Source organism: Neopelma chrysocephalum, unplaced genomic scaffold, assembly GCF_003984885.1.
Source record: "Neopelma chrysocephalum unplaced genomic scaffold, ASM398488v2 Primary Assembly neopelma1_98, whole genome shotgun sequence".
In the NCBI taxonomy this organism is placed as follows: Eukaryota; Metazoa; Chordata; class Aves; order Passeriformes; family Pipridae; genus Neopelma; species Neopelma chrysocephalum.
The window spans coordinates 3,999,920-4,025,992 of NW_020897761.1; the positions used below are offsets into that span (position 1 = coordinate 3,999,920).

The 26,073-nt window shown below is 56.4% G+C and overlaps 4 protein-coding genes across 6 annotated transcripts in view; 1 reads left to right on the top strand and 3 right to left on the bottom strand.

The window, feature by feature from the left end:
• The first annotated feature begins 3,592 nt into the window (after positions 1 to 3,592).
• Positions 3,593 to 7,295, top strand: PHGDH (phosphoglycerate dehydrogenase). The gene is made up of 12 exons (XM_027694651.1): positions 3,593 to 3,897; positions 4,091 to 4,242; positions 4,427 to 4,492; positions 4,572 to 4,626; positions 4,706 to 4,804; positions 4,907 to 5,039; positions 5,119 to 5,267; positions 5,489 to 5,641; positions 5,770 to 5,902; positions 6,163 to 6,290; positions 6,503 to 6,731; positions 6,986 to 7,295. The coding sequence occupies exons 1-12, from the start codon at positions 3,760 to 3,762 to the stop codon at positions 7,141 to 7,143; spliced, it is 1,593 nt and encodes a 530-aa protein (XP_027550452.1). The 5' UTR covers positions 3,593 to 3,759; the 3' UTR covers positions 7,144 to 7,295.
• Positions 7,296 to 7,751: 456 nt separating this feature from the next.
• On the bottom strand, positions 7,752 to 11,272 carry HMGCS2 (3-hydroxy-3-methylglutaryl-CoA synthase 2). The gene is made up of 9 exons (XM_027694654.1): positions 11,068 to 11,272; positions 10,372 to 10,811; positions 9,981 to 10,106; positions 9,561 to 9,725; positions 9,322 to 9,490; positions 9,066 to 9,236; positions 8,453 to 8,559; positions 8,223 to 8,348; positions 7,752 to 8,142 (listed from the first exon to the last, which is right to left on the bottom strand). Exons 1-9 carry the CDS (start codon positions 11,178 to 11,180, stop codon positions 8,036 to 8,038), a joined length of 1,524 nt encoding a protein of 507 aa, XP_027550455.1. The 5' UTR covers positions 11,181 to 11,272; the 3' UTR covers positions 7,752 to 8,035.
• A 949-nt stretch (positions 11,273 to 12,221) lies between these two features.
• On the bottom strand, positions 12,222 to 14,093 carry REG4 (regenerating family member 4). Of its 3 annotated transcripts, none has more exons than XM_027694728.1 (6): positions 13,955 to 14,093; positions 13,180 to 13,287; positions 12,963 to 13,060; positions 12,745 to 12,882; positions 12,561 to 12,666; positions 12,222 to 12,393 (listed from the first exon to the last, which is right to left on the bottom strand). In XM_027694728.1, the coding sequence occupies exons 2-6, from the start codon at positions 13,241 to 13,243 to the stop codon at positions 12,320 to 12,322; spliced, it is 480 nt and encodes a 159-aa protein (XP_027550529.1). In that variant the 5' UTR covers positions 13,244 to 13,287; positions 13,955 to 14,093; the 3' UTR covers positions 12,222 to 12,319. The 3 variants fall into 3 exon arrangements, with proteins under 3 accessions (XP_027550529.1, XP_027550528.1, XP_027550527.1); XM_027694727.1 differs by having other exon boundaries at positions 13,180 to 13,308; positions 13,955 to 14,092; XM_027694726.1 differs by having other exon boundaries at positions 13,180 to 13,255; positions 13,955 to 14,090.
• Positions 14,094 to 17,148: 3,055 nt separating this feature from the next.
• Positions 17,149 to 26,073, bottom strand: part of NOTCH2 (notch receptor 2) — an 84,972-nt gene continuing 76,047 nt past the window's right edge. Inside the window, exons 30-33 of the mRNA XM_027694595.1 lie at positions 23,030 to 23,331; positions 22,536 to 22,683; positions 21,812 to 21,909; positions 17,149 to 20,898 (exon numbers count right to left, since the gene is read on the bottom strand). Coding sequence (XP_027550396.1) covers positions 19,555 to 20,898; positions 21,812 to 21,909; positions 22,536 to 22,683; positions 23,030 to 23,331 — 1,892 coding nt within the window. The 3' untranslated portion in view covers positions 17,149 to 19,554. The remainder of the gene's footprint in view (positions 20,899 to 21,811; positions 21,910 to 22,535; positions 22,684 to 23,029; positions 23,332 to 26,073) is intronic.

Here is a 26,073-nt window from a genome sequence, read left to right on the forward strand (position 1 = left end):
CCCCCCCATATGTCCTTCCTCGCTCCGTCCCCTCCCTCCGCCCTCTCCCTGGTCCCTCCATCCCCCCTGCGTCTCCCCAGTTCCCCAACCCAGCCATCCTGTACCGGCTGATACATCCACCTCCACCCCAACCCTCCACTCCGGCCAGTCCCCCAGGACTGAGCCCTAATCCTTCCTCACACTTCAGTACCCCAGAAACAATCCATGATTTCCAAACCCCCAATCCTTCTTCCAACCTCACAGTCTACCCAAAAGACACCTAATTAACCAAGATCCCCCATGGCACCCCCAACCATCCATCCTGACACCCCAGTTATACCCCAGTCCTCCTTGTCATCCCCTTCCTCGGATGCCTCCATCCCAGACCTGACACCCCCAAATCCCCTTTGCTACTCCCAGACCCCCATAAACCCCCCCCACCGTGTACCATTCCAGCCCCACAACATCCTCACTTGCTCTCTAATGACTTCCCAGTTCTCCACTGGGACATCTCTGCATCCCTTGATCCCCCTTGACCGCACCATCACCATAAACCCCCTTGAACACCCACCATTGCAGACTAACATCCCTCATCTCCCCCACCCCTTCCCTTTTCTCTCCTTTGCCACTCCCCATCCCAACTCCAATAACCTCAATCCCCTTTGACCCCCCCTAATTAATTTCCCTGCTTGTCATTCCAATACCAGTTCTGCCCCTGCCCTCTCCCTCATTGCTTGGCCCCATTCCCTTCTGTCCTGCACCCCCATATCCCCTTTCCCAGCTGTCCCCCATGGCCCTCCCACCTGCCACCAAGCGGAGCCCATCCAGGACCCTGGTGTGGGATGATGACCAAGGACCCAGGCAAGGGCTAGGGGTTACTATCCATGGCCTACACTGTGCACCCTCTGTGTTACCTGTGTGGATGGAATAGATGCACAGATGATGCCAAGAAAGGATGAGCTGACTGAAGGAGGAGGTCCTGTGGAGACGGGATGGTCCTGCTTTGGCTCTGATGAACAGAACAAAGTCATAGAACCAGAAATGTAAAGGACACCGTGGCCAAAAAAGTACTTTTTTTCTGATTAAGGGTAATTTAAATATTAAAATACACTTCCTGCATATGCTGATAAGCTTAGTGAAGTACATGCTACCACTTGTATGACTCTATTACTCAACTCTTAACTTAGATCATGCTCTATATAACAGTGGAGTAGGGCAAGAGGATTGAGCTGTATATAAGCAGGGTAGAAATTTTACCTGGTTAGGAGGAAGACCCAAAAATGCCTTGGAGACAGCGATGGGCTACTCTCCTTTCTCTCCTCCCAACTTCTTGGTAAGTTGCTGCGTACAATTGTTATTATCATTACCCTGGTTAACACAACATTATTGTAACAGTAAGAGCTCTATTGCAACTGGTGAGTTTTTCAATGCAGATTCCATATCTGTATTTCTGCTGCTTCAATAAACTGCAGTACTTATGAATCTGTGATCACGAAGGTTCTTATGGAATGTAACCAGACCTATGGTGTTGAATTAGCATGTGAACAATATGTTGAATAATATGTGAATCTGTGCTTGTGGAAGTTCCTGTTGAACACAACCTATAGTGCCAAATTGATTATACTCAGAAATTAAGCCCAGCTGTCTCCGGCCCCTCTGATCTCTGAGGACCAGCTGGAACACAGGTGGGTTTGTTTTCTGCCAAATTTCTTACTTTTTACACCTGGTACTAATGGGGTCAGCAGAAGGGTTGCCATCCCCCCATAAACCCCACACTCCAGCCTAGTCATGCCTCATCAGCCACCCCAGCCCATATCCCCCTGGACACCCATCCTGCTGGCCCTGCCAGCTTTGGGTCCCCTCCAGCCTTTGGGTCCCATCCAGGTGGCTCCCTCGGAGGGCAGGGAGTGGGGGACATGCCTGCCGGCACCGCCACGCCGCCAGCACCCCCCGTGTCCCAGCAGGCCCCCGGCAAGGGCTGGCGTGCTGTAGGGCTGTGCCTCTGGACATGTAACCCAGGAGAGGGCACCAGCAGTCCAGGAAAAGCCGGCAAATACGATGCCAGAGGCAGCAGTGGCTTGGCTACGCGTGGCCTCCGCACAAGCAATGCCACAGGCGTGGGAGAGGAGCCTCGGAGGCGCTGGGCAAGCCCAGGCGGTGGCGGCATGGGGAGCAGGGCGCCGGGATGCCGGGTCGGCGGGCACCCTGAGCAGGGTCCTAACGGTTAAAACGGAGCCGAGGGCCGGCTCAGGGCTGTGCCGAGGGCTGCGGGGCCGCGGGCCATGTTCCAGCCACAGCAAGTCCCGCGGTGTGGGGGCCCCCAACACGTAAGACTGTGGAGAGGGAGCCCCGTCCCGGTCGCCAGCTCCCACTGCTCTGTGTTGGGGGCTGTTTTGGGACCGTGCTGCAGATTTCACCAGCCGCTGCCCTTGACCGCATCTCTCCCCCTGTGTTGGCTGCCCTGGACTTTCCCCACTCTGGCGTCACGGTTGTTCCCTGGCTGTGGCTGCAGTGTACGTAGTGCTGCGTATGGGCAGTGCCAGGCTGTACATGTCTCCAGGGTGTACATAGCACTGGGCTCCCCCACCTCTGCTGTGCTGCCTGTGGTGAGGGCAGTTATCCCATCCCGGCCACCTCCTGTCTGCCCATCTCTTGGGCTTTGCAGGGTTTAACAGCCTCTGGGGCCACCCAGGTCTCACACAGGGCAGTTTGGTCCAGATCTGCTGCCTGCAGCATGAAGAGCCTGGGGAAGGGCTCACTCCCCTCAGGACCCAGCTTGGGAGCACCGTGTCCCTTCTGCCCACCCCCACTGTATGGAAAGTTGTGGCCTGGCTCCCCATGGGCAGGACCTGGGGTGTGTCTGGTCCGAGTGCCCTGTGAAAGTTTGGCCCCATGGGCAAGGGGACACCCTCCATCCCTCACCATCCAGCATGCTGGGCAGTGCCTGGTCCCATGGTGTCCCCTCACAATCGTGTCCCCAGAGTCAGCACTTCCCACTGCGAGGTCACTGGACACAGCCACACAGCTCTTGCCCCATGGAGGGCGTTTGCTGGGTGGCTCCCGTGCACCCCACGTCATTGGGAGCCGGTGGCCAGGGCCCCGTGCCCCCGGCCCCTTATCGGGGGCATTGCTCAACAGCGGGCACAATGCTGGGGACGGACAAGGGCCCTGGCACTGCCTCACCTCTGGGCTGCAGAGTCTGGGGAACCCCCATTCCTGGGCGAGCTGGGAAGGGCACGGCCGGGCTCGCCATGGGCTGGGGTCGGGCTGCTTCCTTGCCAGCGGCACCCCCAGCTTGTGGGGAAGCGACCCGCAGCATTGTGGCTGCCACCGCCATTCCCCTCCTGCCTCGCTGAGCTGGGATATGCAGGACGGGGAAACTGAGTCAAGGACTGGTACGCGGGGTCGGGACACCCTACCCCCCCCCTCCCCCCGGCTTCATGGCTCCCCGACCCACGGGGTCCTGCTGGGGCACATCCTCCCCTCGCTCTGGGGCTGCTGGGGAGCCCGGCCCCGTGCCGGGCCTGCTCCCCTCCGCCTCCTCCCTCCCTCCCCTCGGGGGCGGGAGGGACGAGGGGGGGCCCGGGCGGGCTGGGGCGGGGAGGGGAAGGGAAGGAGGTGGGATTATGGACACGGGACCCAATGAGCCCGAAAAACGTGCACCGCTCGCAGCTCTTTTAGCCTGGCGGAGGGGCAGCAGAAGTCTCTTGGCGGAGTGCGGAGAGAGCCGGCACCCCCTCCCGTCCCGTCCATCCCTGTCCCGTCCGGGCCGGTCGCGCCATGGCGCTGGGGAAGCTGCAGAAAGTGCTGATCAGCGAAAGCCTGGACCCCTGCTGCCGGGAGATCCTGGAGGCCGGCGGGCTCCGGGTGCAGGAGAAGCCCGGGCTGAGCAAGGAAGAGCTGTTACGGGAGATCCGGGTGAGGCAGGGCTGCACCCACGCGTGGGTGGGTGGGTGGGTGAGTGCATGGGTGGGTGGGCGCAGCGGGCCGGTCCCGGGTGGCAGTGGACCCCCTCGACTGGTCCCCGCCTCCCGTCTGATGCAAGAGTCCAGCCAGTTTCACACGGCGGATTCTGGCCCTGGTCCCACTCACCGTGTCTGTCACTCCTTAGGACTGCGATGGACTCATCGTGCGCTCGGCCACCAAAGTCACGGCTGAGGTGCTGGAGGCAGCTGAGAGGTTGCAGGTGGTGGGCAGAGCAGGCACCGGTGTGGATAACGTGGACGTGGAAGCAGCCACCAGGAAGGGTGTCCTGGTCATGAAGTAAGAGCAGGAGTGCAGGGACATCCCTGCCTGTGCTCCTGGGGAGGCAGGGGAAGCTTCGGTAGGGTGCCATCCCCACCCATGGCATCCCTAGCACCACCCTGTGTGTGTCTCCATCTTCACGGAGTGCAGACCCCTGTCAGCCCGGGTCACGTGCACAAGTAACACCACTCTCCATTCCCAGCACACCCACTGGGAACAGCCTCAGCGCTGCGGAGCTCACCTGTGGGATGATCATGTGCTTGGCCAGGTGAGTGCAGAGCAGGAGGGGGGCACAGACATGCGCCCTGCAGCCCCCTGCCCCATGCTGACCACAGCCTCCTTTATAGGCAGATCCCACAGGCAGCTGCCTCCATGAAGGAGGGCAAGTGGGACCGTAAGAAGGTAGGAGGCAAGTGAAGCACCTCTGGGTGGTGGGTGGCCATGTGGGGTGTGCTCGCTTATGGTCCACTGTGCACCCTAGTACATGGGCATGGAGCTGAATGGGAAGACGCTGGCTGTGCTGGGGCTGGGACGCATCGGCAGGGAGGTGGCCACCCGCATGCAGGCTTTCGGCATGAAGGTAAGGAAATGGGGCCAGGAAGAATGATGGGGATAGTGGACCCCCCGGCTCAGCCAAAGCCACCGTGCCAGGCTGCAGGAGTGAGTGCCCGCTCTGCCTCAGACCATAGGCTACGACCCCATCATCACCCCCGAAGTCTCAGCCACCTTTGGCGTGGAGCAGCTACCGCTGGATCAGATCTGGCCCCGCTGCGACTTCATCACAGTGCACACGCCACTGCTGCCCTCCACCACGGGTATGGAGTGGGCACCGGCACAGGGACATTTGGGGAGATTTGGGACAGACCCCTGCTGCTCACAGCCCTTCCTTCTCAGGGCTCCTGAATGACAGCACCTTCGCCAAGTGCCGCCGTGGCGTGCAGGTGGTGAACTGTGCCCGCGGTGGCATCGTGGATGAGGGCGCGCTGCTGCGGGCGCTGCAGTCGGGGCAGTGTGGCGGGGCTGCCCTGGATGTCTTCACACAGGTGAGTGGGGCTGAGGGAACCTCCCGAGTTTTGCTTTGTCTCAGCATCACCTAAACTCTGCACAAGCCAGGCTAAGGCAGCCTGGCAAACCCTGCAGGACTGGGACCAGGCACAGCCCTCCTCAGCTTCCCTCCTTGTAAAGGAAGGAGGGTAAATGCTCCCCACTCTGAGCTCCCAGATGGGTGCTGGGGGCTGATGGCAGGATGGAACTGTGTCTGCAGGAGCCCCCAAAGGACCGTGACCTGGTGAACCACCCCAATGTCATCTCCTGCCCTCACCTGGGTGCTAGCACACGGGAGGCACAGAGCCGCTGCGGCAAGGAAATCGCCATGCAGATCGTGGATATGGCCACGGGGAAGGGGCTGACTGGTGTAGTGAGTCCCCCCACTGGGCACCTCACCTCTGTGCCTCAGTTTCCCCATCTGTAACACATGGGTGCACTGGGAGCAACCCAGGGCACTCACTGGCAGGTTCTCACTGCTCACCCTGCTCTCCCTCACAGGTTAATGCGCAGGCTCTCAGCAAGGCTTTTGCACCCCAGACCAAGCCCTGGATTGCCCTGGCCCGGGCCCTGGGCACAGTGCTGCACATGGTGGGCAAGCAAGTGCAGGGCAGCATGCAGGTCTGCACCCTAGGTGAGCCAGGCAGGAAGGGTGTGCAGGGACCTCTGGCCTGGATGGGTGGGAGGACAGCCAGGAGAGAGGATGGACAGGAGGTTGGTTGAGGGTGGGATTGGAGCACAGGGGTGTGTGGGGATGGATGGGTGGGAGGATGGGAGTAGGGACGGGTGGATGGATTGGGTGGTGGAAGGACCAGCTCCAGGCTGGCTGCTCCAGTGTGGGGCTGACCTCTCTGCTGCTGGCCCATCCACACCTGCCGCTTCCCTGCACCCCAGGGACACCACTGCGGGAGGCCGGGAGCTACCTGACGCCTGCCGTGGCCGCGGGCATGCTGGCTGGAGGGACTCAGAAGGAGGTGACCCTGGTGAATGCCATGCTGCTGGCCCAGGAGGCTGGGCTGAAGGTGCGTGGACACCTGGCCTCTGCACGGTCAGCCTGGTGCATGCAGACCCTGCCCTTCCTCACCAAGTGGCACGAGCCTGGGGACACCCTACAAGGCTGCTAACGCAGCACTCAGGCTGGGGGACATTCCCTGGTGTGCCTCTGAGGACATCCCTTCCCCATACCCTGCCACAGGCAGGACCTGGGCACTGAACAGCCACATGTCTCTGACAGGTCACAACCACCCACAGCGACGTGGCCCCCGAGCCCGACAGCAGCACTGGCTTGGTGCAGGTGTCCCTGCAGGGCACCCCGCACTGGGTGACAGGGACGGTACAGGGCAGCACCCCGGTGCTGCGGGAGATCAGCGGGGCCACCTTCAAGCAGCCAGCCCCACTGTCTGGCCCTCTCCTCACCTACAGAGCCAAAGCTTCCGATCCCACTGCTCTGGCCACGCTGACGGGTGAGCTCCCTGCGCCAGCCCTGAGCAGGGGAGCAGCCTGGGGGGGCTCTGCATCTGAACCAGAGCTGAGCCCCTGCAACGGCAAGGACAGGAGAGATGGATGGGGGGCTTGGGCAGGGGGTTGGGTGATGTGGAGCAAAGGACTTGGGGTGGGGGAAGAAAGGACCATTGAGGGGTGTTGGGGTGAGCAGAGCTCAGCTCCCTGCTGGGTTGTGGGGCAGCCTGTGGTCCCTAACTCCTCTCCTCCTCCCCAGGGCTTCTGGGCAAGATGGGGATCCAGCTCCAGTCCTACCACAGCTCCAGCACAGTGGGAGGGGAGCAGTGGAGCATTGTGGGGCTCTCAGCCCCCCTGTCCAACCTCAGCGAGCTGAAGCCACGAGTCACAGAAATCTTCCAGCTCCACCTGCTGTAGACCCCAATTGTCAACAAGGACTCTCCCCATGGCCGAAGCACCTGGACCCTCCCCCAGCTGGGGAAGCATTGGAGCCAGCTGTCCCTGACCCCGACACTGAGTTTGGGGTGGCCCCACACTCAATAAAGGGTCTAGAAGGAGACAGCATGTGATATCTTGTCTGTGTGGTCCCTTGTCCTCAACCCCAAATTCCCTCCTTCCTGCCCTTGCCACTCCCCAACCCTGCTGCTGTTTGCTGAAGGGTGCAAAGGTCTCTGCCGCTGCAGAGGTCCCGTCTGGCCACAGTCCTGTGCCAGGACATGGCCCAGAGAGCAGTGCTGGAAGGGGGATGAGCCCTCCCGTGAGCCCCTGCGTTGCCTGCCCCCTCCTGCCCCTGGGGTTTGCCATGAGGAGGTTTCACTTTAGTGACCTCACAGGGAAAATGGATTCTTACCACCCCCAATCTGCAGACTGGGAGGCTGGGTTTTACTTGGCTCCCCCAAAATGTCAGGGCACACTCCCATCCTGGGATAATGGGGGTTATTGAGCCACACATCTAATGGGGCAGGTGGCCAATGCTGGATACCCATGGGATAAATCCTGTAAGGGGCTGCGATCCAGATCCATGGTTTTTAAGGGGAGTGTCCTGGAGTGGGAGGAGACCACTCAAGACCAGGAGCCAGAGCCGGGTTGCTGCCCCCTCCCATCCACACCTTTATTCCCCTGCACTGCCCAGGTGTTTGCAGAAGAGCCACAATCTCCACCAGCTCTGGGGCCCGAGGCACCACTGGACATTCCCCAGTCATCCAAGATGAAGTTTCCCACAGAAGGCAGCCCCGAATTTGGAGATGAGCAGGGATGACAGTGGTAAAAAGAGCATCCCCCATCTTAGGGCTCACCCCTCCAGTCCCCTCTAGATGGGCTTCCTGGCATATTCGCGGCGGTACTTGGAATCCACGCGCGTCAGGTACCAGGTTCCGGGGAAGAGATCTGCCTGGGAGCCGTGGGGAGCGTGGTCGGCTGCGGGAAGAGGGCAGTGATGCTCAGGGGTGTCATGGGGTCCCAGTGGGGGGGTGTCACATCCCCCCAGCCCCACTCACCCAAGTGGTGGGTTTCCTCCCGTCGCTTCATGATCTCCGCGAAGTCCTGCGGGGCCACGCGCTTGCGAGCGTCCAGGCGAGCCGGCAGGTCAGCCAGGCTGGAGACCAGCTTGTCCAGGGGCGAGCCTGGCAACGGGCACCCCACGAGTGAGATGGCACTACTGGCAGCCCTGGGCCCCACAGCCCCACACTGCCCTCCCTTCCCAGTCCCTCCCTCCCCTGGGGCTCACCCGGGGCTGCATCCTGTGAGACACGGAAGGAGAACATGCTGGCAGCCAGTCCCGAGCCATAGGAGAAAGCACCAATCCGGGAGCCAGCCAGGTCTTTGGCTGAGCACCTGCAGCAGGGGGTTAGAAGGGTTAGAAGAGATTGGGATGAGGGGCATGCAGGGCTGTGGGGGTAGTGTAGGGGGCTGCCTCCTTCCCAGACAGGGGGTCCTTGTGTCTCAGGGCCACATTTCCAAGGGAGTGTGGCCCTGGAGTGCAGTGGTGCCAGGGACTAGGCTTTTGTTCCCCCCAGGGCCTGTCTGTTCCCATGGCTCCTTTCCCGTGGGGTCACTCATTCTGCGGGTCATGACAACGGGGTTTTCATCCTCCTGGCAATGACAGAAGGGCTTTATGTACTGGCCCAGCTCCAGCAAGCTGGGATGAAAAGGCTGGCAGGGAGATGGCACGGAGCGGGATGCATCCATACTGGGGGTTGTGTGCAATGAAATTGTCAGGTCTCTGCTGAGAAGGGGGGAATATGAGTGCTGGCATCTCCCCCTCCAGCCAGCCAGGGTCTGTCTGCCCTTCCCAAAATGACCTCCTCCCTCCCGCTGAGCCAGCATTTTGGGGGACTTACTGTGACAGGAGGGAGGCCAGGCAGCCATACATGGATGGTGTGTACATGTTGCCATTGCGGGAGGAGAGGAGCAGGGAGGGCTTGGTCTTCTGGTTGAAGATGTCCTGGCTGGCTGTCTGGAATGCCTTTTCCACCTCCTTGCTGGTGTAGGTGTCCTCCAGCTTTAAACCACTGCCCAGAGAGAGGCTGGCTCAAACCTTGGACTGGCACATCCCTGCCTGGGCTGAGGGGTGGGGGACACGGCGCAGGGACCCACCGAAAAGACTGCAGCCCCTTGTAGAGGCCGGAGGCCATGTCAGGGTTGGGGGAGGCCAAGAAATCATTCAGCAGCAGCCGCCCCACGGACTTCTGCACCAGCTTGCAGAAGGGTGTGTGGAAGATGATGTACTTGAAGTCATCGAGAGTGAAGGGCCTCTGGATGCCAGCTGGAAGGCAACATGGGTCCATCAGCATCCAGAGGGATGGGATGGGCACCTTAGGGGTGCTGCCACTTACCCTTCTGCCACTGGCTCTCTGCCTTCCGTCGGTACACAGCGTAGCAGCGGTCCAGTGCCCGCAGGTAGCACTGGATGGAGAGCTGCCCATCCACCACCGGGTACTCGGAGGACAGGTCCGGCTTGTAGAAGTCATAGGCATGCTCCATGTGGGTTCCCCGCAGGCCTGGGGGCACAGGGAGAGCCTGCCATCAGGGAGCCAATCAGAAGCATCCAGGGGTGCTGCCTGCCATGCCAGTTCTGACATCCACCAGCCTCCCATAGGGATGTGGCTAGCCAGGCATCCTGGAGTACCCAGAAGGGTCTGGCAGAGCCAGTGCTGCTGGAGCTGAGCAGCTCTGCCCAGGGCTGGGACATGGATGCATGGCCTCCAGGGACAGCACTCATCAGCTTGCCATCCCCAGGGTGTCATGACACTGACCTCTCTCCAGCACCAGTGGGGCGTTGGGTCCTACCAGCATGGCGATGGCACCGGCACCTCCTGTGGGCCGCGCGTTCCCCGTGGCATAGACGGCAATGTCCCCACACACCACCACGGCATAACGACCTGGGGAGGAGACAGGGACTGGCAGGGCCATTCGTAGGTGGAAGCCTCCACACCACGGCCCCCGTGTATTCCCATTTCCATGATGCCAGGTGTCACAGCCAAGGTAAGCAAGAAACAGGGGTGATGGAGAGCCTGGAGGGGCAGCAGCTTCCTTTGAAGCTTGCCAGAGTATCTATGGATTTTAGGCCCCCTCCTGCCTCCTCCCCCTATTCCATGGCACCCACCCAGCATCCAGCCCCATGGCACAGTCCCTGCCTGCACTCACCATCCCAGGCACTGGACTCCACCCAGGCAGCTGCGTTGAAGAGCGAGGCCGTGCCCCCGTAGCAGGCGTTGGTGGTGTCGATGCCCTCCACGTCAGTGTTGCCCGAGTCACGGAACAGTTGCATGAGGACAGTCTTGACAGCCTTGGACTTGTCGATGACGGTCTCGGTGCCCACCTCCAGGCGGCCGATGGCATCCCAGGAGAGGCGCCCACGCTCCACCAGCCGCTGCACCACCGTCAGGCACAGGGAGTTGATGTCCTCATGGGCAGCACAGAAGCCCATCTGCTTCTGGCCCAAGCCCCGCGTGTACTTGCCGGCCTCCACACCATCATATCGCTCCAGCTCCTCCTGCTCCACGTACTGGGCAGGGAAGTACACCTCCAGTGCCAGGATGCCCACGTCCTTGGGCCAGGCACCTGTCCCGGCAGCACTGGAGAGGCTGTGGGGCAGAGGGAGTGGTGGCAGTCCCGTGGTAGCCCTGAGCACTGGGAACACGGCAGTGGTCCTGGGGAGATGCCACCAGCGAGCAGCCCAGGATGGGAGCACCCTAAATCCCTACTAGTTCCCTGTGCCTGGCAGTGCTGCCAGGGAGGAGGGAGAGGATCCTCTTCCCCAGCAAGGTTTAAGAGCTCAGACAGTTCCCCACCCCTGCCCTGGCTACATCTCCGGCCCGCCCGATCCACGTGGATGCTCACCATGCCCTTTGCAAGGTCACGGGGTGCTGGGCCCCCCGGGGTGCCTGTTCTGGCCCTGGTGTCGCCCACCTGGCCCCCCAGCAGCGCGCGGCACGGCCCACCAAGCGCAACATCTTCGCCCCGACCGCTGCACGGATGGAAGGACGAGCGATGGGACAGAGGGAAAGCGGGACGGGCCCTGCGTGGTGCTTTTATAAACTGCGTGGGCAGCTCGGCACAGCCCTCCCGGCCTTTATCAGCGTGCCGGACACTGGCGCTCAAAGGTCGCCGAGCGCCAGCCAACACAGCAGGGGCAGCGGGGCTTCGGAGGGGGGAGCTTGTGAGGTGTCTCCGTCCTGTGCCCCAAAGCCCGGGGACGCGCTCGGCTGGAGCCAGGGATGAACCGCGGGACCGGCTCTGCCGCAGCCCCGGCGGGCGCAGCTCCGGTGCCCGCGGCTCGCCGGCACAGCTGTGGTCACTGAGCAGTGAGCGCGGGGCTGTGTGGCCTCCCCGATTGCCCCCGAGGTCCTGGGAGGGAGCAGAGGGCGGCCAGGTCTTTGGTGCTGGCACTGTCCGTGCTGCCCGGGGCGCAGTCCACGTTTGACACGTGCCGCGGCTCCGGGGGGGGTAAAAACCCCCTGAGCTGGGTGGGGGCAGAGCCACCTTCAAAGCAGCAGAGCAAACAGCCACGTGATGCCTGTGGCAACATTATAGTGACACAAGAAGGGACCTTTGGTCCCGGTGGTGCTGTCGACATGGCCGTGGGGCAGCGTCGCAGCCCCCAGATCCCTGTGGAGCTGTCTGCACCCGGGGGAGCTCTGTCCCCGTGCCTGCACACCCACGACAGCTACGATCCCCACCCACTTCTGCGCCCCAGGTCTCCATATCTGCACCCTGGGGACACTCCTGTCCTCTCACCTGCTCCCCAGGGACAGCTGTCGAGTTTGGCACCAGGGGGCTGGGGATGAGAAAACATGAGCACTCAGCCAGGAGAGCCACTGGCCCTGCAGCTCCTGGGGACTCATCCCCAAACAGCTCTGCCAGCACCAGCAGTGCTGAAGCCCCTGGAAGCGGGAAAGCTGGGAGAGCCATGGAAGCACCTGCCTCCCTCCCTCCCGGACCAGCCCAGGGCTTTGCACCAGCACCAAGTTCACACAGCACTTGCATGCTTCTTTTTTTATAGATGTATTTTTAGGAATTGTGCGGAGAGGAGCAGAGGTGGCACGAGAGGAACATCGCTAGCATGGGGTCCCCCACAGGCCAGGGGCTGTGCTCAGTGCAAGGGGGTGAACTTGCAGATGTAGTGATGCTTCTGGGCGCAGTTGGCGCTGGACCACAGACTGAAGCCTGTTGGAGAGATGGGCCAGGGGTTGGTGGGGGCCACAGTTAGAACAGGGGCACCAGCTGTGCCCACTACAGCCCCCTCCAGAGGGCCAGGACCCAGAGGAGGAGGGAGGGGGGAAATGCCAGCCAAGAGCAGGCACTGAATGTGGATGTGGGATCTGGGCACTCACTGCTCTGGTGGGTCAACATGCCGCATTTCCCCGGTTGGGCACCGTTCCCGGACAGCCCACTGGCAGCGCTGTACTTGTCCCCACCTGTCCACTTCCAGGCCTGGCTCTGTGAGGAGAGAGGAGGTTCAGAGGCATGGTTCTGCGGCCTTCCAGCCCCCCATCACCCCTGCAGCCCCTGCCTCACCTCTTCACTGTAGTGGAGCCCGACCCAGACGGGCCGCACACGCTGGTGGTAGGAGATGGCTTCCCGCAGGGTGATGGCCTCGTGCTGGTCCTCCACCCAGGCCAGGTGGGCGCCGTCCTGGATGGCCTGGCACTGCCTCTGCAGGGAGAGCTGTCAGTGCCGGGGCACCTCAAGGAGATGGGGAGTCCCTGTCTGCCTGGGTGTCCCAGTGGGCTTACCTCAGCATCATCCCAGGTCCGGACATCAGGAAAGTACTTGAAGCAGTTGAGCTTGTAGTAGGACCAGCCGTCAGGGCAGTAGCTTATGTACCTGCCAGCTGCAGACCGAGAGCAATGGGGAGGGATGGGGGACAGCCAGCATTGCTGGCTGGAGAGGAGCATGGCTCCCCTCTGTCCCCATTACAAAAGCAGCTGCCCCCCGAGCCGTGGGACTTACCGGCTGGCTGCAGGAGCCCCGTGCAGCCCAGCAGCAGGAGGGCGAGTCTGGCTGCTGCCACCATCCTCCTTGATCCCTGTAAAGGCTCAGGGGGGTAACACGAGGTCCCTTGGGGACAGAGGATGCCACCTGTGCTCAGAGAGTACAAACCCACCCTGCTGTGGGCTGAATCTGGTCCCTTTCAGCCATGTGGAGGAGATGGCAGTCTACCTCCCTCTCTCCTCCCTGGCACAGGTCACTGTCCTGTGCCCATATCCCATGTCCCAGGCACGGCTGGGGTCCCCAGCCCACACTGGCCCCACCAGTCACAGCCTTGGCAGGAGGCATCAGAATGAGCCAAGCTGCTCTGTGGGGACATGGGGAGAGTGCTGCCACAGGCATGGGGCAGAGGACCTGGGGCGGTAGCAGCAGCAACAGCACAGGCAGAGCCGTGGCCAGTAGGGCTGCAGGGACTATGTGCTCGGCATCATTTTCACACCCTGAGCTTGTAGTCCTGCCCAGGCTGGGGAGACAAATCAGCTGCATCAGCACAGTTCCCCTTTTTGTGGGCTAATCCCTGGGCACTGGGGCCAATTTGCAGACTCAGCTTGTCTTCCCCTCAAAGAACCAGCGACAAAAGTCAATGCAGGGCTGAAAAATGCATCATCCCAGCCTGCCCCATTCAGAAAAGCGCAGAGCTCAGGTCCCGGGGAGCTGGGATCAGCTCCTGTTCACCCACAAGTCAGCTGTGAGCATCCCAAGGCCTCAGCTGCTTTGTAAGAGTCCTCTTCCTCACCTGTTGTCTGGAGATGCCGAGGAATAACGGCTTGTCGTGGATCGCTGGGAGAGGAGAAGAGAGGAGAGGACCTGCCCTTTATAGCCTGGTGTTCATCAGCATTGGTGTTTGCCCAGCTCAGGTGATTCTCACCATAAAAGTCTTACTGCTGACTCCCATCCATCCCCCCCGCTTTGCTGGAAAATTGCCCAGATCTACAACTCTGTTTGTATTTAACATATCTCTAGAAACAGACAGGAAGAGCCTGTCCTAGTTGGTCAATAAACCCCCTGCAATTATCATAAATCGCTCCCGCGATACAGAGGTAATCTTGTGGCTGAGAGCAGCCTGGCACCTGACAGGGATGCCTGCTGGCCCAGCCCTGGCTGGATATGGGGCTGGCAGGGGTGAGCCCCGGGGGTGAGCCCCTGATCCCGGCCAGAGCATCCCCGCGGTGAGCAGTCGGGACACGGGGACCACCCGATGGTACTGCCCGCGTCCCCAGCTGAGGGATGGCACCCAGCCGGGCCCCACACCCTGCCCAGCTCTGCCATGCGTCACCCACACACCGCCCTTGTTTGAACTGCCAGGGGAAGTTTGTGAGCAGGATGCAGGACGACGGGATGTGGGAACAGCCTGCAGCCGGGGGCCGGCAGGTTCCATCAGATAGCGGTGTGGGTGCCCAGCCCTCGTGCCCGGCGGTGACGCAGGGCTTTGTCACTCTGCGTCCCTCCAGGAGGAGGGGGCAGGTCCTGGAGCAGCAGCCCCCCACTGCCCCTGCCCCACGGGGGGAACCTGCAGCCCCGGCGCTGGGGAGGTTGCTGCTGGCACGGAGCCACAGAGGTGGGCTGCCCCCGGCCCCAGCAGCTGGAACCCTTCGGCAAGGGAAGGCACAGCCTTCTCTGCCATGGTCTTTGCTCCTCACCCCGGGGACTCCTCTGCCCCTGTGAGAGGCACCTGGAGTTCTCTACGCTGCTGCTGCAAACATGCTGCTCTGGAGTGTCGCTTCACTGGCTCATAATGTACCAAAGTGGCCTTGAAAGCTCATCCTGCTGCCTGTCCCGTGGCTCCTGCAAAGCTGCCAGCTCCTGCCCAGCACCCTGCTGCTGCCAGCTCCAGTCAATGCCTGGCTCTCCTTCTCCCAACCCTCCCCAAAACCCTTGGAGGAGGCCACTGGGAGCTACGCAGCAGGCAGCTACCTGCAGAGGATCCAGACCCAGAGCTGAGCCCTGCTTCCCCTAAAATGGAGAGCTAGCTGTCAGGATCAAGCCATGAACCCCAGGGATCTCCCATGGATCTCCTCTGTGGCAGCATTTGCTGAAACATGCAGACAGTGAATGCTGCTGCACCTACGGGGAGCAGCTCCATGCTGGCATGCAGAGGCAGGTCTGGCTTTTGCCCCTTCACACACACAGCCAGGATGCAGCTGCTGTTGCTTGCTAGGCACCCTCTGGGATCAAAGGTGTAAAGCCTTCTTGTGTCCAAACACAGCTGCTGCCTGCTATCAGTTCTGAAAGAAACAACTCTCCAGAGAATAGCTGCCCTGACTAATGGGGAAACTCTAGAAACACAGTAACCCCATAGAAAATAGGGCTCCACCCTTGATTTATGAAAAACTGTGAGAAAGTTCCCCAAAGGAGCCTGAGGTTCCTCCTCTACTTCTCAGTTAGATAAGTGATGCCCCAGCTCCGTGCCTGGCTGGCTCAGTTACGCATGTTTGGATGCAATACAGCAAGTTTCCACAAGCCCCCGGCCATCCCGGGCTGGGGAAGAGGAATGTGCTGTTCCCAAGGAGTCGCAGCTTCAAGTCTCAGCCTGAGCACCAGTAAACTCGACACAGCTGTGCCAGAGGCTCAGCAGAGCTTGCTAAACTTTGGCACAGATGTGCAGGCTGTGGGAGAACATGGATGAATGCCTCCCGGAGGTTTGGACTTGCCAAGCTGGCTCTACCAGAAGATAAAGGAGCTGCGCTGTTTGAATATTAAACCCTTAAAATGCCCCCAGCAGCTTTACCCCTGCTAGGCATCGTAATTTAGCTACCAGCTCCATCCGAGTCCACAGCAAGAGCTGGAAAACAGCCAGACGAGCACTAGTGGAGCCCAAGGCTTCAGTGGCATCTCCATGCTCCAAAGACAGCACAGCAGCTACTGACAGTTTGCTGTCTGATTGTCCAAGTCAAACTGTTCAAGTCTGAGACCAGGACAGAGGAGTCATGATTCCCTGTTTCAGAGGCTGGAGAATCACACATCTTCATGCTCCTAGTCCGGAGAAAAGGAGACTTGGTGGGAACCTTATCATTCTCTACTACCTAAAGGGAGGCTGTAGCCAGGTGGAGGTCAGTCTCTTCTCCCAGGTAACAAGTGACAGGACGAGAGTAAATGGCCTCAAGCTGCACCAGGGGAGGTTTAGATTGGATATTAGGGAAAATTTCTTCAATGAAAGGGCAGTCAGGCATTGGATCAGGTTGCCCAGGAAATGGTGGACTCACCATTCTTGGAAACATTCAAAAAACATCTTTATGCGGCCCCTGAAGACACAGATTAGTGGTGAACATGGTGGTGCTGGATTAATAGTTGGACTTGATCTTAGAGGGCTTTTCCAACCTTAAGGATTCTATGATTTTGTGCATCAGCTGCTGAGACAAAGCCAGGGAGGCAGCCTCAGCTCCAGCGATGAGGGTCCTCTTCCCTGCTAGAAGAACAGCAAACAGCCAAGGGAAGGAGGCAAGCAGGACCTGAGGAAGTGAATGAATCCATAGCTCCCACTAACCACCACCTGACACACACTTCCTCACAACCTTTCTAAAAGCCACACAAATGCCCCAGCCCTTCTCTGCCTCCCAGACTCACAGGCAAGTGAGAGCTCTTATGCAAAGTATCCAAGAAAGGTCCCATCCCAGCCCCTCCCTGTCTTGGGAGAAGCCAGCTGCTTGGCTTCCCTCTTCTCAGCCAACCAAGAGACCCCAAATCCGTTGGCTACATCCAAGCCAGGCTGCTTCTAGTTCCCTTGGGTGAGTCTAAGTGGCAGGGTTCATGTGCTGCTGAGATACAGAGCACTCCTGATTCCCAAAAGCTGTCTCCTGACATGTACTATGAAAATGCTATTGAACCCCCCGTTGCCAGAATCTGAACAGCTACTGAACACTGTCGATTCATGTATAATCTGGTGGCTGTGTAAGGTAGCCAGGAAGACAAATGAAAACAGCAGCACACAGACACTGGGCACGTACTTTTTTATTCTGGGGATAAAAATTGCTTATACATTTGGCAGCAACTATTTTCATAAAAGACTTTTATAAAAAATGTAAAAATAAGCAAATATTTTCCATTATTAATATAGGAAAATGCTGCTGTGTGAATGGTTACTCTACAACTTACGAGATAAAATACCACCTTAAGGAGATATTATCTTTACAAGTAGTTAAAAAAAAAAAAAAGAGAAAGGCAGAGGGCCATCATATTAACAGGCCAGGCACGGAACTGACTTCATTCCACAGAAAGCACTCATCTTGTGAAAGGCAGCCACATATATAAAAAGGCACTTGGTTATTTGGGGCTAAGGAGGAAAAGCCCTTTGTTTCTTTAGCATCGATGTAGCAACACTTCATTATTTGCAGTGAAATGTGTACCTGGACAGGCCCCCAGGAGGCTGCAGGCTCCTGCCTGGAGATCTGAGTCGGCTGCAGCTAAACTTCATGGGGTCCACTGCAGCGAGCGTGCCGGGGAACACTGTGTGCATTGTAAAAAGCAGTAACTTCAGACAGAATTAAAAACTTCAGCCCAAAACAATGGCCCTGGGAACCAGCTCCTCCTGAGGCCCTGCCTTCATGTACCATTGAGTCGAGTTGGAAAAGAAAAAAGGCAACTTTAACTCTTGATTAGAATGTAAAGAAACATCAGAGACAATACTGTACATGGTAAGGTGTTGGATGACCTGCTCGGAGGGGAGCAGCCTTCAGTCCTTTGGCAGCAGCCGACAGCACCGATCTCTTTGGAACACGTGTCTGCAGGGTTCCCCTGAAGAGGTAGGAGCAAACCATCCCCACAAATGTTCACTTCGGCTGCTGACTGGTTCGGAGCCCTTCAGGGAGGCGCTACTCTTGCAGACAAAGCAGAAAGAACAGCTGTTTGTCTAAGGTCAGCGACAGCTGGCTTCCATTACTCCAAAACTATCGGGGGAGCTGCAGTATATGAATGGTACTACTGTCCCACAGAGCATGTGGGGCACCTCAGCTGGGAAATCTTGACATAGGCTGAAGCTGAGAGCAGAGGACAGCCCCAAACCTGTGAACCAAACTGCATGAGGCAATGGTTTCTGAACTATTTGGTCTGCTGCAAAAGCCCAGCTCCTGGCTTCAGGCACACCACTGCTGCTGCTGGAAGCCTGCTTGGGAATCAGTGCTGCAGCCTCCTCATTGGGAGGGGAAGACAAGGCAGCTCTGATCCAGGGCTGGAGCAAAAGGGACACTTTTCAAAGGGCTGGATGTCATTCCTGACGCAGGAGGACGCACACTGCAAACATGCAATGACATGTTTGACACTTATTGATTATCCCATAAAGAGGCAGCATATGGTATCTGGAGGACAGGACACACAGCCACCCTTGGATGGAGGGGAGGGGAGTACTGTGCAAGAACGCTGGGAGCTCATGTTACCAGTTTTTGAAACACTCATGCTCATCCCAAGAGCTTCCCAAAAGGCCTGTATCAGTTGCAGTGCATCTCTTCCAGCATGGGAGTCCACGAAGGCAGTCATGGGCACACCTGGCAGGACGGGGGCACAGGGAAGGTAGTGTGTCAAAAATGGTCAGGCATGTCCCCAGGGAAGACACACAACACTGGAGAGATGTCCCTACAAGCCACCGCAGCGGGAAGACCAGGTCAGACCAGCGTTTTCGGGAGGGGAAATAACAAAACAAACAACCTAAAAGACTATATGTATATATAATCTCATAATACCTGGGGGGCAGGCAGTGAGAACGCTAAGGGGTGTTAGTGGGTCTGTATAAGACAAAGACTCTTGAAAAGGAAAGGGTGAAGCTGCGTGACAAAAGGTGTCACTTGACCTGCAGATGTTTTGGGAAGTCCGGCTCACTTGCTGAGCAAGAGTGGCCGAGGGAAGGAAGGGTCTAGGAATGTGGGTGCAGCTCTGAGCTGTGTCAAGACAAGGCAACTTGAACTTGAGGAGAACTAGTAGAAGGTGCTTCAGAGGGAGGTTACGTGGGTAACAGAAGGAGTAACAAAATAAGGATACAAAGCTGGTTTTGGCTAAATTTCTGGAGAAACGACCACAAGATGTATTAAGCTGAAGAGCTGTCTCCCCAAAGAAACGGTGGAACACATATTAAAAGCAGACTGGAGAATCCAGTGCAGACAGCAGTCACATCCAAGGTGCGTGGGAGTTGGTTATAAGTGACCCAGCTGGTCTTCTCCATCACCAGCTTCTACAGTTCTCTGTTTAGCATAAAAGCATACAAGCCTACAGCGACCACAGTCCCTCCAACAAAAGAACATCCTGGGCTCATTAAGACTCTTGGATACTAAAATGGTTCTTCATTTCCATCCTGGAAGACCTTCATGAGTTCTGGAGTCCACTTTAATTGGGCTTCACCTTGGCCAGCCCTCAGGCGTACACCTGCATGTTGTTCCGCTGCTGCTCTGTCATGTGAGCTGCCGCCGGCCCGCGCTGGTTGTTACCGGGACTGGTTGCCACATCAGACCAGTCAGAGGCAGAGTGTGGGGAAGAGCTTGACCACTGGTCTGGAGATTCGGGCGATGGAGTCAGGTACGGGTGTTCCCCCTGTAAGTGCCGGTTGTGGCTAGGAGTCCGTTCTGTGGCCGAGGAGTAGCAGCTGTGCTGTGAGGGAGGCGTGGGGTACTTCCCCATTGAGCTCTGGAACTGGTGGTAGGCCGGGAGGACCGTCTGAGCCACCTGCCCGTCCTGCTGAGGGATGGCAGCCATGGAGAACGAGGCGCTGGGCAGCTGGGCTAGATCCGGGATCTGATACATGGAGCTGAGAGGACCAGCCATGTTCTGAGCGCAGTTTGACTGGGCCTGCTGTGGCAGTGCTTGCTGGTTTATGCCGCCCTTGGGAACCAGCTGGAAAGTCATGATGGGGGGCAAAGACTCCCTGGACACTCCCAGGTGCTTCGTGTCTGCTTGAACCAAGCCGCTCTGCTGAGAAACACTGGGGTGGGAATGCATCACCTGCGGCACCATGCCAAACATCTCGTTGTACTGGGACTCGTTCACCTCCATGCGGTTCATCCACTCGGTGGAAACGTTGCCTGGCCGGAGCCTGCCAAGCCCGCTGTTCGGAGGGGTGGTTCTGTGCTGTGAAAGCAGCTGGCTGACAGATGGGAGTACCGTGCTGGACCCGCGTCCTAAGGGCTGCATCTCGTGGAGGTTGGAGAAGGACATGGTGTGCGCGGCCTGCACCGACGGGGCCGTCAGCAGTGAGCTGGGCGACGAGTGCAACACCCCCGGCGACGGCATCACAGGAGACGATGTTGGTTCGGATGCAAAAGCGTGGGGCGATTCCAGGGAATCGACTGGTGACAGGGTCACTGAGCTCTCCGAAAACTGCCCTTTGCCCTCGCTGAGGGACTTCTTCCTTCTCCTCTTTGCATCTTTGGTGAGGTTCGTGGGCATGATGCCTTTGGCATTCGGTTTTCGTGACTTCTTGCTTAATGACGCGTGTTTCAGATTGAGGAAGGACCTGTTGGGGCCACAGATGACCGGGGAGAGGGCAGAGTTCAGCATGGCCCCGGGGTGCCCCGCAGGGCTGTGTGCCACATTGTACTCGTTGAGAAGCTGCACTATGTCGTGGTGCATCCGATCCTGGGCCACGTCCCGGGGCAGGCGATCCATGTGGTCCGTGATGTCTCGATTGGCAAAATGGTCCAGCAAGATTTTTGCTGCTTCGAAACTGCCTTCCCGAGCAGCAAGGAAGAGTGGAGTCTCTTCCTGAAAACACAGAGAGTAAATATTTTAGAGGCTTCACTGTGGGGGGACTGAGTTACAGCTCACAATTCCAATGTGGCAGCCATTAAACCATTTAAATGCTGTTTAAAGCAGTGTCACATTAACTGTCACCAAGAACCACCCATTCTAAGAGGTACCCACTCAAAAAGGCAGATTACAGTAAATCATTTCATACACAGCAGTGGAGCACAGGCTGAAATATCCCACCAGGAAGGGCACTATTCTGCTATGGTCCTTGGAGGAACCATGAAAGCACCTGGTGCCTTTCTCCCACTCTTCCCTATGAGGGAAAGGTACAAAGGACTAAAACAGCCCAGTAAGGAACTGCAGCTTGTTGGTAGCTCTGAAATCCACTGAGCAATGTATAATAATCCAAAAAAGAAACCTTAGGCAGAGGAAAGAAATTAAGGACTCAGACACAGCAAAAACTAACAGTGAAGCTACAGAACATCTGCACAGTGCAGACTGTCTCTCAAATAGAGGGGCTCCTCTCCCATATCCACCCTGCACTGAGATCCCTGGAAATATGACAGGACATAACTGCTGCTGGACTGCCAGATCTTTCTCTCTATTAACTGGAATCCAGCTGTTTGACACCAGCAGCACTCCACCTGGTGCTCTCACACACCATTGACTCTGTATTGCATTCCTTCCTCGCAAGTAAAGCAGGACAGCATTGATGGCCAGGACTTGGCCAAACAAGAAAGAGAACTGCTCTCCTGTATCAGAAATCCTGTAAGGCATCCAGCACTTGGGGAGAGTTCCAGTCACAGTCTGGGTTTGGAAGACCTGCACTGAGCACTCAGGTTAGAAAATCTGAACTTACTTCATTACCAACAGCGAAAAGATGCTTTAAGTTAGGAAGCACAGAAATGCTGAGCACCCCACACTGTACCTTGTTATCCTGCATGTCTCTGTTGGCTCCGTTTTTCAGCAGTACTAATGTTGCTTCCACGTTGTTGACAGCAGCAGCCCAGTGAAGAGCAGATTTACCTGCAGGGAAACCCAACAACTTCAGTAACAAACCAAGGAGCTATTTTGCTATTTTCTAGAGCAGATGCTCTAATCACCTACCTGGGGAAAAGAAACAATTGACAGAAAGATTACTGAACTACTAGCCACCGATTATTAGTGACATTTTTGCTTGAAGTGAAATGCAGACAAAAGCCAAGAGGTACAGAGTACACTGAGGGAAGGAAGCAACTGCAGTGCAGCCTGCAGCATGTGAACATGTCCTGAAGAATGGAAAAAATCACTTTGGAAATCACCATGCTGTGACATGCCCCGATGGCACAGGATGCAATGGGACTGTCAGCACTTGGTCTGGGCTTTTTTTATTTTTATTTTTTAAATAACCTATCCACAGAATCATATCTCCAGAAAATCCCAGCATATCCAACCCCATATTTCTTCTGCTTCTCTTTCAAGACTGTCTAACCAAGGCACTGTGCAGCACCCTGCAGTCTGTTACTGCTGAGAGGACTTTGCAGAAGAGCCCGCTGTGTGATTTAGCTACAGAATTCCTGAGTAGCCCACACTCTGGGAGAGCAGAAGCTCACCCCTCTCTGCTCACACCATGACAAATATTTGCTCAGCCCAGTATGTGGTGTTCATGTTACCATGGTCATCTACGGCGTTCACATCAGCCTGGCAATTAATGAGCTCGGCCACCATTCCTTCCACAGCCAGACGTGCAGCCAGAATTAATGGGGTCGTTCCATCATTCATCCGAGCATCCAAGTCTGTCACTCTGTTACGGATCAGGATCTGGACAACAGGGGAAGACAGATTTTTTTTTTAATACCACTACAGACCAAGACCGAGGATTTGGCAGAATCTCAAGAGAAACTTTATAATGACAAAGCAGCCTGAGCACTGAAATGCAAGGACCCAGAAAATAGGTGACAGAAGCAAACAGACCAAATAAATACATGCAAGATGATTCATGCATGCTGAGTTCTTCAAGCTATGAATACCCGAGAAAAGTGGATGTAAAATAGTTTTGCCTGGCCATCACACTGTGGAAGGCACGAGAGCAGGGCTGTGAGTGAACAGAGCGCAGCTTGGGCAGGTTCACACAAATACAGAGCACAGGGTTCTTCAATTGCTGTACCTGGAAGACACCCTGGGCATCAGCAGCCACAGCTGCATGCAGGGGGGTCCGTCCCATGTTGTCCCGTGCATTGGCATCAGCACCAGCATCCAGCAAACGTTTTGCAGCGTCTGCTCTCGAGTAACGGGCTGCCAAGTGCAGGGCCATCTCCCCAGTGCGGTCTGTCTGGGCCTGCAGGTTGGCACCCTGATAGATCAAGTCTGTTATTATATTTGCTGAGGAGTCTTCTCCATCCTCGTCATCCTCGCTGATATCGGAGCCGCCCGCCCGCAGAGATGCCAACATAAGTGGAGTACATCCATCTGCGACAGGAAAGATGATGATTAGTAACCTGGCAGTGATAGCAAAGGCAAGGAAACCCTCTTACAATCCTCCCCCCTTGAGCACCTACCGCTACAGATAATCCCTCCAGTTGTTTTAACCCAGACCTGTTCTCTTACCGTAAAGCCCAACAGAGTTAGGGAGCTATTTTCCCTCCAAGAAGGACTTTTATACCTACTGCATCTAAAGAACTTAGGTGTTTCTTAAATAAGTCAGATCATTCTAAACCAAAAAAAGCTTTGCTGCTAAAGTGGAAACCTTCCACAAAATGTAAAGGCTAGCAAAATTCTGAGAGAGAAGCAAGGGTTATAAAAATCAAAGTCATCAGACAACTAGGTATAACTATTCACATGGACGTTCTAATCACACACCTGGGGAAAAGAAACAATTGACAGAAAAATTATTGAACAACTAGCCACCAATTATTGGTGATGTTTTTGAGATATTAACCTGAAGTGAAATGCAGACAAAAGCCTTCATATCTATTACACACCCAGGTCATCATGAGAAGGACTCTGAAGTTGTGACAGTCAAGCACTCAAAGCTAACAAATACCCCAGGATAACTGCGTGCACCAACCTCATCTTGCTTTTAATAACTTCCACGTCCAGAGCCCTAAACAAACTGATCAAGAACACTCCATACTTTCCCAGAAGTACACCGCATAGGAAGGATCATGGAATGGGATCCAATCCAATACTACAGATCCAGTCCACAGATAAAAATCCCTGGAGCTCTCACACAGTCTGAGCACTTTGGAAGATACTGGTCTTGCTCTCCACAAGTCTCCACTGATGGGCTCACACTGATGGCATGTCCACAAAGGCTACATTAACATTCATCCAACCAAGATCCCTGAATCGTCACTGGAAGGAGAAAGGCTCCTCCAAACCTCTAATTTAACTTAGTTCCCTTGGATGAACCTCTCTCTGCTGATCAGAAAGGATGGTCCAGGAATACTAGCTCATGCTGATGGTTTTTCACCCTTGTTAATACCCTCCCTGATGCAGTGTAATTGAGATTTAAAACGTCTCCACGTATTTTCAGCAACCCATAAAAATGCCAACTGCTTCAGTTTCAGCAGCCTCTGAACACTGCGTGATATTTGCCACCTAAAACCAAAGATTTCAACTGTAGACACTGATGCTTGCTTACTGATGTTGCAGCTGTACTCCACACACATCAGAGGCACCTGGAAAGTAAAAGGGCCTGAAATGGCAGCAGGAGTGAACCAATCTGTGCTAAGTGCCCCCCTGGAGCTCTGCAAAGGGGAACACAAATTTTGCTTCTCCAGTGTGGCTCACTAGCAGAAATACAAGACAATCTTTCAGCAACCACCTGATTTATTCCATCAGGGGGAATAAAGCAGGGGACAGACAACAGCTTCCCTGCCCGCACAGCTCTCAAGCTACAGTGCACTATCTGCACTGCACAAAGCCATGTGGCAGAATTAGGATTCTGTGCACACAAACAAGGTGATGACCTCCTATAGAAGGTAATATACAGAGCTTAATGCCCTGCTCCCATTTCCTCACTTCTGATCACCGAGATTTCTTGATTCTCTACTTTAGGACAGTTCCAAAACTTTCTGGAAATGTACAAGCGTGGGGCAGGGCAGAGGCCAGGCTGTGGCCTCCAGCAGCATTCATGCTCCTCCTAGTGGCTCACCACCACAGAACACACAGCCTTCCACCCAGCTCCTTCCTCAGGATTTGGACGGCAGCAGTGTTGACTTATGGGCCTGGGTTCAGTTCCAAGATCCAGTCCTGTCTGTGGACCCTCTCGCCTGTTCTCCAAGCCTATACCTCCTTTTGTGCTTCTCCCTCCCACTGCTGGCTCTGCTCCCTTGTCCCAAATGAATCCTTCTCAGTATTCCAGTCAGGCTGTGGTCTCCTCCGTACTGCCACAACACAAAGAGCAGAGAGACAGAGCACAGAAAGGAGCTTTCCTTTCCTCCCTCACCACAGCTCTGGGGAAAACCCCTCGCAGGATAGGTCTTGCTTGCTCACTCACTGCAGCTGTCCTGGACAATCATGTCTAGCTGCTCCACAGGGACACAGCTACAGCACACACTAAATCCCCGGATTAATTAGTTGCCACCCTCCACAAAGTTTCTCAGGTACGTGCAGCTCTTTTCAGAGCTTTGCAAGTTGGCCACACATGGATAGTTTTACGAGGCTTAGCAAAAGCACATCCAGCTACATCGTCACAATTAAGTGCTTGATGGACTACTAGAAAAAAAAAGCTGTGGACACAATGTCTTTTTTCCTCCTTCCAGCTTGTTCTCTGAAAGAGCTGGAAAAGAACGCAAAAGCATCCAGCTGGAGGCAGACACCCAGCATGGAAAATTCCAGTCTGAACCACTGAAGTTTTAGTAACTGAAAAAAGAGGGGCATAATAATAGGGACAGTTCATCAATTTTAATTACAGGTGGTGTTATCAGTTATGCCTATAATTGCATTACCCTGGTTACACACTCACAACAACTCCAGTGAAAAGAATGTCCTCCCTGCTCTGGGGGACACAGAGAAAGAACAGCATGGGGAGACAAAGGTAGCAGCAGCATTTTATAAAAACTTCTTCTGGTTGCTGTCTTTCAGTAAGACAGACCCCTGAGTACAAACTTTGAGCAAGATGGTAAAAGCCAGGAGTTCACCAGACAGGTACACCTGAAGGTCTCCTACAGGCACCATGTACTGAAAGCTGGGATGTAAGGAACCCAT